At 47.8% G+C, this 15,284-nt stretch overlaps 1 protein-coding gene across 1 annotated transcript in view; it reads right to left on the reverse strand.

Moving 5' to 3' along the window:
* Nucleotides 1-15,284, reverse strand: part of MUC2 (mucin 2, oligomeric mucus/gel-forming) — a 62,021-nt gene that overhangs the window by 14,122 nt on the left and 32,615 nt on the right. The window contains exons 37-48 of the mRNA XM_059474880.1: nt 14,742-14,903; nt 13,442-13,611; nt 12,063-12,323; nt 10,996-11,133; nt 9,528-9,863; nt 7,722-8,330; nt 6,859-7,065; nt 5,772-5,912; nt 4,626-4,763; nt 3,319-3,504; nt 2,124-2,306; nt 894-1,091 (exon numbers count right to left, since the gene is read on the reverse strand). Coding sequence (XP_059330863.1) covers nt 894-1,091; nt 2,124-2,306; nt 3,319-3,504; nt 4,626-4,763; nt 5,772-5,912; nt 6,859-7,065; nt 7,722-8,330; nt 9,528-9,863; nt 10,996-11,133; nt 12,063-12,323; nt 13,442-13,611; nt 14,742-14,903 — 2,729 coding nt within the window. The remainder of the gene's footprint in view (nt 1-893; nt 1,092-2,123; nt 2,307-3,318; nt 3,505-4,625; nt 4,764-5,771; nt 5,913-6,858; nt 7,066-7,721; nt 8,331-9,527; nt 9,864-10,995; nt 11,134-12,062; nt 12,324-13,441; nt 13,612-14,741; nt 14,904-15,284) is intronic.

Consider the following 15,284-nt stretch of genomic DNA (forward strand, 5'->3'; position numbering starts at 1 on the left):
TTGCATCACTGAGGGATTATTAACAAAATATCCTGCCTCTTGCGTAGGAGACATTGATATAAACACTTTATCAACAATCAGTGCCAGAGGGAACATCTTCCTCAGTGTTAAAACTTTATATTGCATGGAAGAGTCCAGCAGTCCAAGATCCCAGGGGACTCCACTGATCAATGAACTCTGGTTAATACTGTATTGCTGTCATATTATATTTTATGGAAAGACCATTATTCCCTATGTTGCTTCATGAGGCACATTCATATCCCTGTTGATTATGGTCAGAGTAATTTGACTCTACAGAAACTGAGCCATTGGTGGAGTAGTCTGTGTTCCATTTCTAATGCCAATGCCTTTAAGACAACTCACACACAAGCTATTTTGGGATGTTACAAACCCAAAATATACTTTTCTGCTTTTTCACATGGCCAGTTTTCATTATGGTTGTTAATGGAAACTCCTTTAAAGTAGTTTTTGATTAGGATGTTAAAAAGTGTTCATGACTCTCACAGACCAGCCTCAGAGCCATCTATTTGTGCTTTCATAACATAAGTGACACAGGGTAGAGAGAGAAGCACTGTGTACACAATAAGAGTGCAGTAATAATGCTAGAGGAATTAAGATACACTGGTTCTGCCCAGGCAGCCCACAAGGATGGTCCTTCAATGAAAACTGATTTACATATGGGTGAGAACAGGCAAACTCCTTCATGCCCTTTAACAGAGGCAGATGAACTGGAACAGCAGGGGATATAACATTGCTGCTGAAAGGTTAGCTGGGATGTTTTTGAGATATAATCAACTACATTAGTGCAGAGTTTAGAAACTAAAACACATGTTAAGCTGCCAATAAACCCTGTTTTCTAAAATCAGCAACGAACATGAAACCCTGGGAATTACTTATTGCTTCAGTGGGTGGAACCAACGGGGTTTCAGTGGGTGGACTCGACGGGGTTCTGGTGTAAATATTTTCAGGAGTTGTGCTGGTAGTTGGAACAGTGGTTGTGGTGCTTGGAGGGCTGGTGGTGGTGGTGAGAGTCTCCGGTGTCGAGGGAGAGGTTGTCGATTTTGGCGTGCTCAGTGTGGATGGAGGTGTGCCTGTTAGAAACAGCAGGGACAGAGAAAACAGATAAATGCACAAAGGCATCAGTGGGACTCAATGTCAACTCAACAGAAGCTGCACATGAGGCAGCAGCCACAGAGCTAGAGAGGGCAGACAACCCTAGCGCCAGTTCTTCCTTTCTGGCCCCCAAAAGCACAATATTTGAAATCCATGCACACACAGCGTAAGGTCCCTTCCCTCTTAGCAAAGACATGGTGCTGGAAGGTGCTTCTTAGAGGGACCAACCAATAGGTAAGAGATGAGGAGGAGCAATGCTTTTGATCTTGCTGGGGCTTTCTATCTCCATGTCATTATCTAGAACACCACACTAAATCCTCAGGTAAGAGCTGAGATGAGAAACTGTGATCAGGGAAGGAAGCATGCCCAGCAGTATGTTCCTGCCTGATTGGCATGTGGTTTTCTCAATGTCACCCTGATAAGTGGCTTCCCAGAATACTAGTGGATCTGATCAGCCAAAGACCACAGTTCTCAGAAAGTCACAGTCTGCAGAATTAAACTTTTTCCAAAAGCATATCCATCCTTCCTACATCTATAACAGCTGTCAAGCATTAGCACTGACAGAGCAAAGGAACAGGAGAGTGGGAAGAAGTCCTACAGAGTTATGTCAAATCAGTGCCTAAAATGTCAGTACTGAAAAACCAAAGCCATGCCACAATTGCACATATGTCCAGTGAGTATGTTCTGGCCAGCTGAGGGATGAGGTCCAGTAGCAAAAAAATGCAAGATTTCCCATCAGTTCAAGACCTGTGTAAGCTGAGCATCAGTATGAAACACCTCCTCTGAGCCTTTTTGAGTGAGGGAAGACCAGATCTTTTGCCCAGAACCACAAAACCTTGTTCCTTCTTCAATAGTCAGATGAAAAACAAGTTTTAAGCAACAGCTCTTCCAGGGATGCTCTGCAGTTACACCCATCCGAGATCCACATGAGACACACAATTTGAGGTGCTCATGTACCTTCAGGGCAACCACAGGAAGGGATCAAGCAACAGCACAGGCCAGAGAAGTACCTGGAGTTGATGTAGTGGTGGTGTATGTTGGTGTTGGTGAGGATGTGCTTGAAGTAGTTGAGGTGGGTGTTGTTGATCCAGTAGCAGTGGTTGTTGTGCTCAGAGCGCTGGTGGCGGAGGTGGGAGTCTCTGGTGGCAGAGTCGTCGTTGATTTTGGTGTGCTCGTTGTGGATGAAGGTGGGACTGTTAGAAAAAGCAGGGACAGAGAAAACAAAGGCACGAAGGCATTAACGGGACTCAATGTGAACTCAAGAGTAGCTGCACATGAGGCAGCTGGCAGAGAGCTAGAGAGGTCAGCTTAGTACAGCAATGGTTCCTCATACCAGCCCTGGCTTTCTGGCTGTAGAAAGCAGAATATTTGAAATCAATGCACAGAAAGTATCATGACTCTCCTCTCCTAGCAGAGACTGGGCATAGTGCTGGAAGGTGATTCTCACAAAATCAGAGAGACCTACCAATAGATAGGAGATGAGGAGAAGTAACACTGTGGGTCTGGCTAGGACTTTCTATCTCTGCCTCATTGCCTGAACTAACTCATGAGGTAAGAGCTAAGATGGGAATCTGTGATCAGGGAAGGAAGTCTATACAGCAGTATGTTACTGCCTGATTGGCATGTGATTTTCTCAATGTCACCCTGATAAGTGGTTTCTCAGAGTACTAGTGGATCTGATCAGCCAAAGGTGCAGTTCAAAGTAACAGTCTGCAGAATAAAACTGTCCTGAAAGGATGGCAGAGGAATCCTTTTTCCTACATCTATAACCACTGAAACGTTTTTGCACTAACAGGGCAAAGGAATAGAAGAGAGGGAAGAATGTCTACACAATTATGTACAAATAGTGCCTAAAATGCCAGTGCCAAAAAAAAACAAAGCCATTCAGTGACTAAATTCTGGCCAGCTGAAGGACAAGGTCCAGAAGCAAAAAAGGCAAGATTTCCCATCAGTTCAGCATCCATGTAAGCTAGGCAGCAGCATGAAATTTTCAATAGTACGCTCTCTGTCAGGGAAGCCAAGACATTTTCTCCAGAATGACAAAACCTTTTTCCTTTTTAAACAGTCAGATGAAAGGCAAGTTTTAAGCAACGGCTGTTCCCGTGTTGCCCTGAAGTTACACTCATCCCGGTGTAACTTTGAGGTGCTCATGTAACTTCAGGGCAACAGGACAGGAGCAACCAACAGCACAGTCCAGAGAAGTACCTGGAGTTGGTGTGGTGGTGGTGTATGTTGGTGTTGGTGAGGATGTGCTTAAAGTAGTTGAGGTGGGCTTTGTTGATCCAGCAGTAGTGGTGGTTGTTGTCGGGGTGCTGATGGTGGTGGTGGGAGTCTCTGGCGGCGTAGGAGTGGTTGTCGATTGTGGTGTGCTCGGTGTGGGTGGAGATGGGGCTGTTAGAAAGAACAGGGACAGAGAAAACAGACAAAGGTACAGAGGCATGAGTGGGACTCAATGTGAATTGAGCAGAAGCTGTGCAAGAGGCAGCAGCCACAGAACTAGAGAGGTCAGCCCACCCTTGGCACAGTAATGGTCCCCAGAACCAGCCCTTCCTTTCTGGCCATAGAAAGGAAGAATCCTTGTCATCCATGCACAGAGAGGGTCATAGCCCTCCTTTCCTAGTGAAGAGATTAGAGATGGTGCTGGAAAGTGTTTCTCACAAAATCAGAAAGACCAATCAATAGGTAAGAGATGAGGAGGAGTAATGCTTTGTATCCGACTGGGGCTTTCTATCCACACCTTGCTAAATCCTGGTGTACGAGCTGAAAGGGGAAGCTGTAATCAGGGATGGAAGCATGCACATGATTAGCATGTGATTTCTTCTGTGTTCCAATGTCAGTCTGATGCAGGGTTTCCCTGGGCACTAGTGGATCTCATCAGAGATAGCATCACCCAAAAAATTACAGTTCATAACAAGAGGCAGTCTGCAAAGTTCCCAAAAAGACTGGCAGGAGAACCACTCCTTCTTATATGTTTAACAGCTGAAAAAAACTAACACACAGTGGGCATAGGGAGAAGAGGAAAGGAGGAAGGTCTACACAACTGAACCCAAACACAGCCTGAAATGCACTTCCACAAGACCAAGTCCCACTCCAATTGCACTCCACAGGTCCAGTGACTACATTCTGGCCAGCTGAAAGACATGGTCCAACAGCTGCAAAAGCAATGTTACCCATTGGTTCAGCATCTGTCTCAGCTGGGCACCAACATGAAATACCATCTTGAAGCACTGTTGAGTCAGGAAAGACAAGACTTTCCCCCAAGAACCCCTAAATCCTTGTTCCTTATGAAATAGCCAGCCAAGGGCAATATTTGACCACAGGACTTTTCCCAAGACTCTCAGAAGTTACACCCATCCCTGATCCCATCTAGAGCCACATATGGAGGTGCTTCATGGACTTTCACTACTCCCACAGCAACGCCAGACATGACAACAGAACCAGAGAATTTTTTGTTAATTTTGTTCCCAGGGGAAGAGGGGTTTTGGTGAGAATTATTGGTTTTGGGAACATACTTTGAGGAGTTGAGATGGTTGTTGTTGATCCAGGACCAGTGGTTGTGGTTGGAGGGCTGGTGGTGGTGGTGGGAGTCTCCGTTGGCGAGGTAGTGGTTGTCGATTTTGGCGTGCTCAGTGTGGATGTGCTTTCTGTGCCTGTTAGGAACAGCAGGGACAGAGAAAACAGACAATGTCACAAAGGCATGAGTGGGACTCAACAGGAGATGAATGGAAGCTGCACATGAGGCAGCTGCCAGAGACCTAGAGAGGTCAGCCCACCCTTAGCACAGCAAACATGCCTAGTACCAGCCCTTCTTTTCCTAGCCCAGAAAGAAAACTCATTGACATCCATGTAAAGAGATAGTCATGGCCCTCCTTTCCCAGTGAAGAGACTGAGGATGGTGCTGGAAGGTGCTTCTCACAAAATTAGAGAGACCTACCAGTAGTTAAGAGATGAGGAGGAGTAATGCTCTGGATCTGTCTGGGGCTTTCTATCTCTGCCTCATTACCTAAATACCTCACTAACTCATAGAGTAAAAACTCAGGGGAATCTGTGCTCTAGAAATGGATCATGCAGCAGAACACATTTTAGTCATGTGATTTTCCCAACGTCACCCTGATAAAGGACATCACAGAGTACTAGTGGATCTGATTAGCCAAAGACCACAGTTCACCACAAGAGGTAGCATGTAGCCAAAAGCATGGCAGAGGAATCCTTCCTTCCTACTTCTATAACCAAAGATTACCACAGACATGGCCAAGAAGGAGAAGTGAGGGAAAAAGTTTATACAGCTGAGCCTAAAACAGTGCCTAAATGCCAGTGCCAGTGCCATCAGCTCAGCATGTGTCTTAGCTGGGCAGGAAAACGAAATACCTCCTCAGGGCACTGTTGCATCAAGAAAGACAAGAACTTCTTCCTGGGAGCCTGCATCCTCATCACTTTTGAAAGAGCCCAAATTAACTTTGGGCACATCTCATTGCCTGTAATGCCCAAAAGTTACACACATCCTTGATCCCACACAGAGCCACAAATGGATGTACTCACAGACCCTCATTACTGACACAGCCAGGCAAGAAATGACAACAGAATCAGATAATTATTTGTTGGTTCTGTGGTTAGATGCAGAGGGGTTTTTATGGGAATTACTAGCATTGGGAACATACTTTGAGGAGTTGAGATGGTTGTTGTTGATCCAGGAACAGTGGTTGTGGTCCTCGGAGGGCTGGTGGTGGTGGTGGTGGGAGTCTCCGGCGGCAAGGTACTGGTTGTTGATTTTGGTGTGCTCAGTGTGGATGGAGGTGTGCCTGTTAGGAACAGCAGGGTCAGAGAAAACAAAGATACAAAGGAATGAGTGGGACTCAATAGGAGCTGAACAGAAGCTGCACATGAGGCCATTGCCACAGGCCTAGAGACGTCAGCCCACCCTTAGTACAGCAAAGATCCCTAGCATGAGACCTTCCTTTCTGGCCCCCTCTCTTGAAATTTGTGCATACACAGGGTCATACCCCTCCTCTCCTAGTAAAGGGACTGGGGATGGTGCTGGAATGTGCTTTGCACAAAATCAGAAAGACCTACTAACAGGTAAGGAGATGAAAAGGAGCAAGCTTTTGATTGTGCTGGGGCTTTCTATCTCCATGTCATTATCTAGAACACCACAGTAAATCCTCGGGAAAGAGTTGAGATGGGGAGCTGTGGTCAGAGAAGGAACCATGCACAGGAATATGTTCCTGGCTAATTGGCATGTGGTTTTCTGCTGACAGGAGTTCCCAGAGTACTAGTGAATTTGGTCAGGCAAAGACCACAGTTCACAGAAAGTCACAGTCTGCAGAGTGAAACTGTTTCCAAAAGCATGGCAGAAGAATGCTTCCTTCCTCCATCTATAATAGCTGAGAAGCATTAGTATTGACATGGGAAAGGAGGAGGAGAGAAGGAATACAGACCACAGATCGGTGCCTAAAGAGAGCTTGAAATGCAAGTGTTACAAAATCAAGCCCCACTCCATCACACTCCATGTGTCCAGGGATGCCACTCTGGCCAGCTGAAAGACAAAGTCCAACAGCAGCAAAAGCTACTAAGTTCTTGTTCCATCTGAAACAGACTGAAGGGCTAGCTTTGGGCAAAGGCTGTTTCAGGGGCTGCCCAGAAGTCAATTCATTCATAACACCACACAGAGGCAAAAAAGTAGGTGTTCACAGACCCTCAGCAGTCTCAAAGGTAAAGAACATATAACATTACAAAACTTAAAAGCACCTGGAGTTGATAAGGAGGTGGTGTATGTTGGTGTTGGTGAAGATGTGCTTGAAGTAGTTGAGGTGGGCGTTGGTGATCCAACAAGAGTGGTTGTTGTTGCTGGGGTGCTGGCGCTGGGGGTGGTGGTGGTGCTGCTGGAAGTCTCCGGGGACGTGGTGGGCAATTCTGCTGTAGGGGATGTTGTGCTTCCTGTGGATGGAGTTGTGCCTGTTAGAAAGAGCAGGCACAGAGAAAACAGACAAAGACACAAAGGCATCAGTGGGACTCAATGTGAACTCAACAGAAGCTGCACATCAGGCGGCAGCCACAGACATAGACAAGGGAGGGCACCCTTAGAACAACAAAGGTCTCCAGAGCCACCCCTCCCTTTCTGGCCATAAAAAGCAGAGTCCTTGACATCCATGCACACACAGGATGGGTCACAGCCCTCTTTGCCTAGCTAGGAGACTGGGGATAGTGCTGGAAGGCACGTCTCACAAAATCAGAGAGATCTACTGATATGGAAGAGAGGAGGAAGAGTAATGCTTTTCATCTGCTGGGGACTTTCTATCTCTACCTCATTACCTGAACACCTCACTAACTCATGGAGTAAGAGCTGAGATGGGAATCTGTGGTCACGGAAGGATGTTTGCACAGTAACAAGAGGATCAAGATCTCTACAGGAAAGGAGGACATAGAGCCCTGTATTCTTGCTCCTTCTGAAACAACCAGCCCACGGACCACCTTTGGGCAAAGGCCATTTCAGGGGATACACAACAATTAGTTCAGTCTCAGATCCCAGAGAGAGGCACAAATGGAGGGGCTGACAGACCTCCAGCTCCCCACAGCAAGGAAACACATGAGAACACAGATCAGAGAAGTACCTGGAGTTGGTGAGGTGGTGGTGGTGTAGGTTGGTGTGGGCGTGGATGTGCTTGAAGTAGTTGAAACGGGTGTTGTTGAGACAGGAGCAGTCCTTGTTGTCTCTGAGGTGCTGCCACTAGTGGTGGTGCTGCTGGGGGGCACCCTGGTGGTGGTGGTGGTGGTGGTGGTGGTAGGGCTGCGAGTCTCCACTGATGTTGATGTTGGAGCGGTGGTTGATATTGGAGGGGAAACGCTGCTTGTGGTGGAAGCTGTGGAAGTTGTGGTGCTCGTGGTGCTTGGAGTTGGAAGACACTCTGGTTTGTTGGGGGTGCAGCACACACTGATCTCATAGTTGAGGCACACTGGCATTGGTATTATACCTCCTATCTGCTGATCTTTATTGTTACAAATGAGCCCTACGTCAACATTACATTCCACTTTCTGCCCTAAATCTGCAATGGAAGTGCTAGGGAATTTCTCTGCTCGGCATGAAATATTCTCAACTTTTGCACACTCCCAGGAGGGGTATTTCTTCCAAATGTTCTCAAAGGTTTCGAAGTCACCACTATTCCTGTCAGAAGCATCTGGGTAAGTCACATCAATCCAGTCTGTCCAGATGCACTCACACGCTGAGGAGACAACAAGACAGACAGTCAGAAACAGACAGGAGAGAGACAACAATGCAGGGCACCAGCTCACACACAGGTGGTGCTCTGGGCATCCCCTGCACTCAGCAGTGCCCCTCAGGCTGCTACTGCACTCAGCCAACACTGGCCATAAGAAAGCTCAGTGGTCTGGCCAGGCCTCTCCTTCCTGGCCCTAAAAACCACTCCTGGCCCAAATCAGGACACAGGCACTCATGAGTTATGTGTGTGTGCCCCAGCTGTGGGGCACACTGCTTTGCATGGACTCTCGTCTGCAAAAAAACACACACCTAAGGCCCATCAGGAGGCAGAGTGTGGGACTAAGCAGAGACTCCTGCCACTCTCTCAGCTTCTTGGGCCATGCACACCACCTCAATATCTCATGGAGAAACCAACCACTGGGAAAGCATCTGACGAACGACAGGGAAAGAGGGAAAGCAGGCATAGGAGACGCGCTGCTGACAAAGCCTCAGCTGCTTCCCAGTGCTTTCCAGCACCTCTCAGCAGCACACAGATTGCTGGAGACAAGCACCAACAGGAACGCTGGTAGAATCCAGCTGCCCAGAGCCTGGGTCTGTCAAAAGTGGCAATCTGAGCTCTGAAACCAATCCCCAAACTCTGCCAGCTAAAGCCGTGGAAACACCCTACAGCCCAAACAGCTGGAAAGTCGCAGCAATGGCCACAGAAACAAAACAGCAGAGAAAGGGAAGTAGGTCTGCACAGCTGTGCCCAAACAGAGCCTGAAATGCCACTGCCACAAACTTTAGCTCCACTCCAACTGCACACCTTGGGTCCAGTGACTACATTCTGGACAGCTGAAGGACAAGGTCCAATGGCAGCAAAAGCAACATTCTCATCACTTCAGTATCTGTCTAATCTGGGCGCAAGTATGAAATACCTCCTTGGAGCACTGTTGAGGCAGGGAAGACAAGACCTTCTCCCAAGGTCCCCTAAATCCTTGCTCCTTTCAAACAGCCAGAACAAGGGCCAGGTTTAGCCACAGGCTGCCCAGAAATTACACCCATCCCTGATCCCTTCCACAGCCACATATGGAGGTACTCATGGATCTTCCCTACTCCCATAGCAAGGCCAGAAACAACAACAGAGCCAGAGAATTATTTGTTGGTACTGTAGTTCAAGGCACAGGGCTTTTGGCAGGAATTTTTTGGTTTAGGAACATACGTGCAGGAGTTGGGATGGTTGTTGTAACAGTTGTTGTTGTCGTCGTCGGTGCTCTGCTGGTGGTGGTGCTGGTGCTGGTGCTGGTCGTGGTGCTGCTGAGAGTCTCCAGTGATGTCGAAGTGGTTGTCCATTCCCATATGGGTGTAGGTGTGCTTGAAGTAGTTGAGAAGGTTGTTGATGAGCCAGTAACAGTTGTTGTTGTTGTCTTGCGGGTGCTGATGCTGGTGGTGCTGCTGGGGGGCATCGTGGTGCTGGAAGTGATGTTGGGAGTTTCAGATGCTGTTGGAGTGGGAGTACTTGGCGTTTCTGGCGTGCTCGGTGTCTTCGTAGGTGGGGCTGTTAGAAACAGCAGAGACGGAGAAAAGAGACAAAGGCACAAAGGCATCAGTGGGACTCAACAGAAACTCAACAAAAGCTGCACATGAGGCAGCGGACACAGAGCTAGAGAGGTCAGCCCACCCTTAGCACAACAAAGGTCCCCAGAAACAGCGCTTCCTTTCAGGCCATAGAAAGCAGAATCCTTGACAACCATGCACAGAGAGCATCATGGCCCTCCTTTCCTAGTGAAGAGATTAGAGATGGTGCTGGAAGGTGCTTCTCACAAAATCAGAAAGACCCACCAATAGGTGAGGAGGAGCAATGCTTTCAAACTTGATGGAGCTTTCTATCTCTGCCTCATTACTGGAACACCTCACTAATTCATGGAATACGAGATAAGAGTGGAAGCTGGGAAGGAAAGCAGGCCCAGGAGTATATTTGTGCCTGATTGGCAAGTGATTCCCCCTGTATTTCAATGTCGGCCTGATGCAGGGCTTCCTAGGGCACTTAGTGGATCTCACCAGGTGAGGTGATAGCCAAAGACCAAAAGCTCACGGCAAGAGGCAGTATGCTGAGTGAAACTGCTCCCTCAAAGGCTGGCAGGAAAATCATTCCTTCTTACATGTTTAACAGCTGAAAACAACTGACACTGAGAAGGCATAGGAGGAGGAGAAATGGCTGAGCCCAAACACAGCCTGAAATGCACTTCCACAAGACCAAGTCCCACTCCAATTGCACTCCACAGGTCCAGTGACTACATTCTGGCCAGCTGAAAGACATGGTCCAACAGCTGCAAAAGCAATGTTACCCATTGGTTCAGCATCTGTCTCAGCTGGGCACCAACATGAAATACCATCTTGAAGCACTGTTGAGTCAGGAAAGACAAGACTTTCCCCCAAGAACCCCTAAATCCTTGTTCCTTATGAAATAGCCAGCCAAGGGCAATATTTGACCACAGGACTTTTCCCAAAACTCTCAGAAGTTACACCCATCCCTGATCCCATCTAGAGCCACATATGGAGGTGCTTCATGGACTTTCACTACTCCCACAGCAACGCCAGACATGACAACAGAACCAGAGAATTTTTTGTTAATTTTGTTCCCAGGGGAAGAGGGGTTTTGGTGAGAATTATTGGTTTTGGGAACATACTTTGAGGAGTTGAGATGGTTGTTGTTGATCCAGGACCAGTGGTTGTGGTTGGAGGGCTGGTGGTGGTGGTGGGAGTCTCCGTTGGCGAGGTAGTGGTTGTCGATTTTGGCGTGCTCAGTGTGGATGTGCTTTCTGTGCCTGTTAGGAACAGCAGGGACAGAGAAAACAGACAATGTCACAAAGGCATGAGTGGGACCCAATGTGAACTCAACAGAAGCTGTGCATGAGGCAGTTGTGCTAGGGGAGGTTTAAGTTGAATGTCAGGACAAATTTCTCCAGAGAACAAATATTTAGACAGTGCAATGGACTGCCCAAGGAGGAGGCAGAGCCACAGTGTCTGTTCACTTGTAAGAAAAAAGTGGATGTGGCATTTAGTGCCATCGTCTAGGTGACATTGGGTGATCAGGCAAAGGTTGGACATAATGATCTCAGAGATCTTTTCCAACCTAACTGACTCTGTGAATATATTCCTGCCTGATCATCCTGTGATATCCCTGTGGTGCTATGAAGGCCTGATGAATGACTTCCCTGGGCACTAGTGAATCTCATCAAAGGCCACAGTCCACAGCAAGGGCCAGTCTGCAGAGAGAAACTGTTCCCAAAACTCTGGCAGGGGAATCCTTCCTTCCAACATCTCTTACAACTGACAACTGTTAGCGCTGACAGAACAAAGAAGAAAGTAAAAGGGAAAAAATTTGGCACTGCTGGGCCCAAACAGAGCCTGATGTGCCACTGCCACTAGATGAAGCCCTACTCCAACTTAACTCCATGGATCCAGTGATTCCATTCTGGTTAGCAGAAGGATGGCGCAAAAACAGCATGAGCAACATTTCTCATCAGTTTAACATCTCACTAAGCTGTTTCACCAGAGTGAAACAACACCTTAGAGCCCTGTTGAGTCAGGGAAGCCAAGAAAATCTTCTAATGACCCCTGAATTCTTGTTCCTTATGAAACACTGAGCCCAAACTCACAGGTTTGGAACAGCCCAATTCCTGGAATACCTGGGAGTTATACCCATCCCTAATCCCATAAAGGGACAGAAGAAGTGCTTATGAACCATCATTACTCGAACAAGCAGGGAAACATGTGGGAGCACAAAATGTAGAAGTACCTGGAATTGATGTGGTGGTGGTGTATGTTGGTGTGGGCGTGGATGTGCTTGGAGTAGTTGAGGTGGGTGTTGGTGATCCAGTAACAGTTGTGCTCGGGGTGCTGATGCTGGTGGTGCTGCTGGGGGGCATCGTGGTACTGGCCGTGGTGGTGAGAGTCTCCGGTGTCGAGGGAGAGGTTGTCGATGGTGGTGTGCTTGGTGTGGATGGAGTTGTGCCTGTTAGAAAGAGCAGGGACAAAGAAAAACAAAGGCATCAGTGGGACTCAATGTGAACTCAATAGAAGCAGCACATCAACCACAGACAGCAGCCACAGACATAGACAGGTCAGCCCACCCTTACGACAACAGAGGACACAAGAACCAGCCCTCCTGTTCTGGCCCCAGAAAGCTGAATCCTTGACATCCATGCACAGAGAGGGTGAGAGCTGTCCTCTCCTAGCTAGGAGACTGGGAATGCTGCTGGAAGATGCTTCTTACAATGTAAGAATGCACTACCCATAGGTAAGAAATGAGGAGCAGTAATGCTTTCAAACTTGCTGGAGCTTTCTAGCTCTGCCTCATTACCTGAACAGCTCACTAAACACTGGAGCAAGACCTGAGATGGGAACGCGTGGTAAGGGAAGGAAGCATGCACAGGAATATATTGCTGCCTGTTTGTCATGTGATTTCCCAGTGTCAGCCTGATAAAGGGCTCCCCAGTGTACTAGTGGATCTGATCAGCCAAAGACCACAGCTCACAGCAAAGGGTAGTATGCAGACTGGAACTGTTCCCAAAAGCCTGGCAGAAGAATCCTTCCTTCTTACACCTAGAGTAGCTGAACACCATTAACAGTAAAAGGGTAAGGGAGGAGCAGAACGTAGGAAACTATACACAGCTGTGCCCAAATAGAGCCTGAAATGCAAGTGTCACAACACCAAGTCCCACTGCAATTGCACTCCATGGGTGCGGTGACTACATTCTGGCCAGCGGAAGGATTAGGACCAACAGGGGTAAAAACAAGGTTTCCATCACTTCAGAATCTGTACAAGATGAGGCACCAGGATGAAATATCACCTGGGAGCACTGTTGAGTCAGGGAAGTCAAAACCGCCTGCCCAGGACCCCTAAATCATTGTTCCTTCTGAAGCAGCCAGAACAAAAGGCCGGCTTTGTGCACATGACATTTCCTAGGATGTCCAGAAGTTACACCCACCCCAGATCCCATCCAGAGTCACAAATGGAGCTACTCTCAGACCTTCAGTACTCCCAGTATAAGGTCAGAAATAACAGAACAACCAGATAATTATTTGTTGGTTGTGCAGTTAGATGCAGAGGAATTTGGTGGGAATGACTACTGCTGGGAACATACTTCCAGGACTTGATGTGGTCATTGAAGATCCAGTAACCGTTGGTGTTCTTGTTGTGGTTGTGGTTGTGGTTGGAGGGCTGGTGGTGGTGGTGAGAGTCTCCGGTGTCGAGGGAGAGGTTGTCGATGGTGGTGTGCTTGGTGTGGATGGAGTTGTGCCTGTTAGAAAGAGCAGGCACAGAGAAAACAGACAAAGACACAAAGGCATCAGCGGGACTTAATGTGAACTCAACAGAAGCTGCACATCAACCACAGACAGCAGCCACAGACATACACAGGTCAGCCCACCCTTAGAACAACAGAGAACCCCAGAACCAGCCCTCTGGTTTTGGCCCCAGAAAGCTGAATCCTTGACGTCCATCCAGGTCCTCCTCCCCTAGCTAAGAGACTGGGAATGCTGCTGGATGATGCTTCTTACAATGTAAGAATGCACTACCCATAGGTAAGAAATGAGGAGCAGTAATGCTTTCAAACTTGCTGGAGCTTTCTAGCTCTGCCTCATTACCTGAACAGCTCACTAAACACTGGAGCAAAACCTGAGATGGGAACACGTGGTAAGGGAAGGAAGCATGCACAGGAATATCTTGCTGCCTGTTTGTCATGTGATTTCCCAGTGTCAGCCTGATAAAGGGCTCCCCAGTGTACTAGTGGATCTGATCAGCCAAAGACCACAGCTCACAGCAAAGGGTAGTATGCAGACTGGAATTGTTCCCAAAAGCCTGGCAGAAGAATCCTTCCTTCTTACACCTAGAGTAGCTGAACACCATTAACAGTAAAAGGGTAAGGGAGGAGCAGAAAATAGGAAACTATACACAGCTGTGCCCAAATATAGCCTGAAATGCAAGTGTCACAACACCAAGTCCCACTGCAATTGCACTCCATGGGTGCGGTGACTACATTCTGGCCAGCGGAAGGATTAGGATCAACAGGGGTAAAAACAAGGTTTCCATCACTTCAGAATCTGTACAAGATGAGACACCAGGATGAAATATCACCTGGGAGCACTGTTGAGTCAGGGAAGTCAAAACCGCCTGCCCAGGACCCCTAAATCATTGTTCCTTCTGAAGCAGCCAGAACAAAAGGCCAGCTTTGTGCACATGACATTTCCTAGGATGTCCAGAAGTTACACCCACCCCAGATCCCATCCAGAGTCACAAATGGAGCTACTCTCAGACCTTCAGTACTCCCAGTATAAGGTCAGAAATAACAGAACAACCAGATAATTATTTGTTGGTTGTGCAGTTAGATGCAGAGGAATTTGGTGGGAATGACTACTGCTGGGAACATACTTCCAGGACTTGATGTGGTCATTGAAGATCCAGTAACCGTTGGTGTTCTTGTTGTGGTTGTGGTTGTGGTTGTGGTTGGAGGGCTGGTGGTGGTGGTGAGAGTCTCCGGTGTCGAGGGAGAGGTTGTCGATGGTGGTGTGCTTGGTGTGGATGGAGTTGTGCCTGTTAGAAAGAGCAGGCACAGAGAAAACAGACAAAGACACAAAGGCATCAGCGGGACTTAATGTGAACTCAACAGAAGCTGCACATCAACCACAGACAGCAGCCACAGACATACACAGGTCAGCCCACCCTTAGAACAACAGAGAACCCCAGAACCAGCCCTCTGGTTTTGGCCCCAGAAAGCTGAATCCTTGACGTCCATCCAGGTCCTCCTCCCCTAGCTAAGAGACTGGGAATGCTGCTGGATGATGCTTCTTACAATGTAAGAATGCACTACCCATAGGTAAGAAATGAGGAGCAGTAATGCTTTCAAACTTGCTGGAGCTTTCTAGCTCTGCCTCATTACCTGAACAGCTCACTAAACACTGGAGCAAAACCTGA

The sequence above is a fragment of the Ammospiza nelsoni genome, chromosome 6 (assembly GCF_027579445.1).
Source record: "Ammospiza nelsoni isolate bAmmNel1 chromosome 6, bAmmNel1.pri, whole genome shotgun sequence".
NCBI lineage: Eukaryota > Metazoa > Chordata > Aves > Passeriformes > Passerellidae > Ammospiza > Ammospiza nelsoni.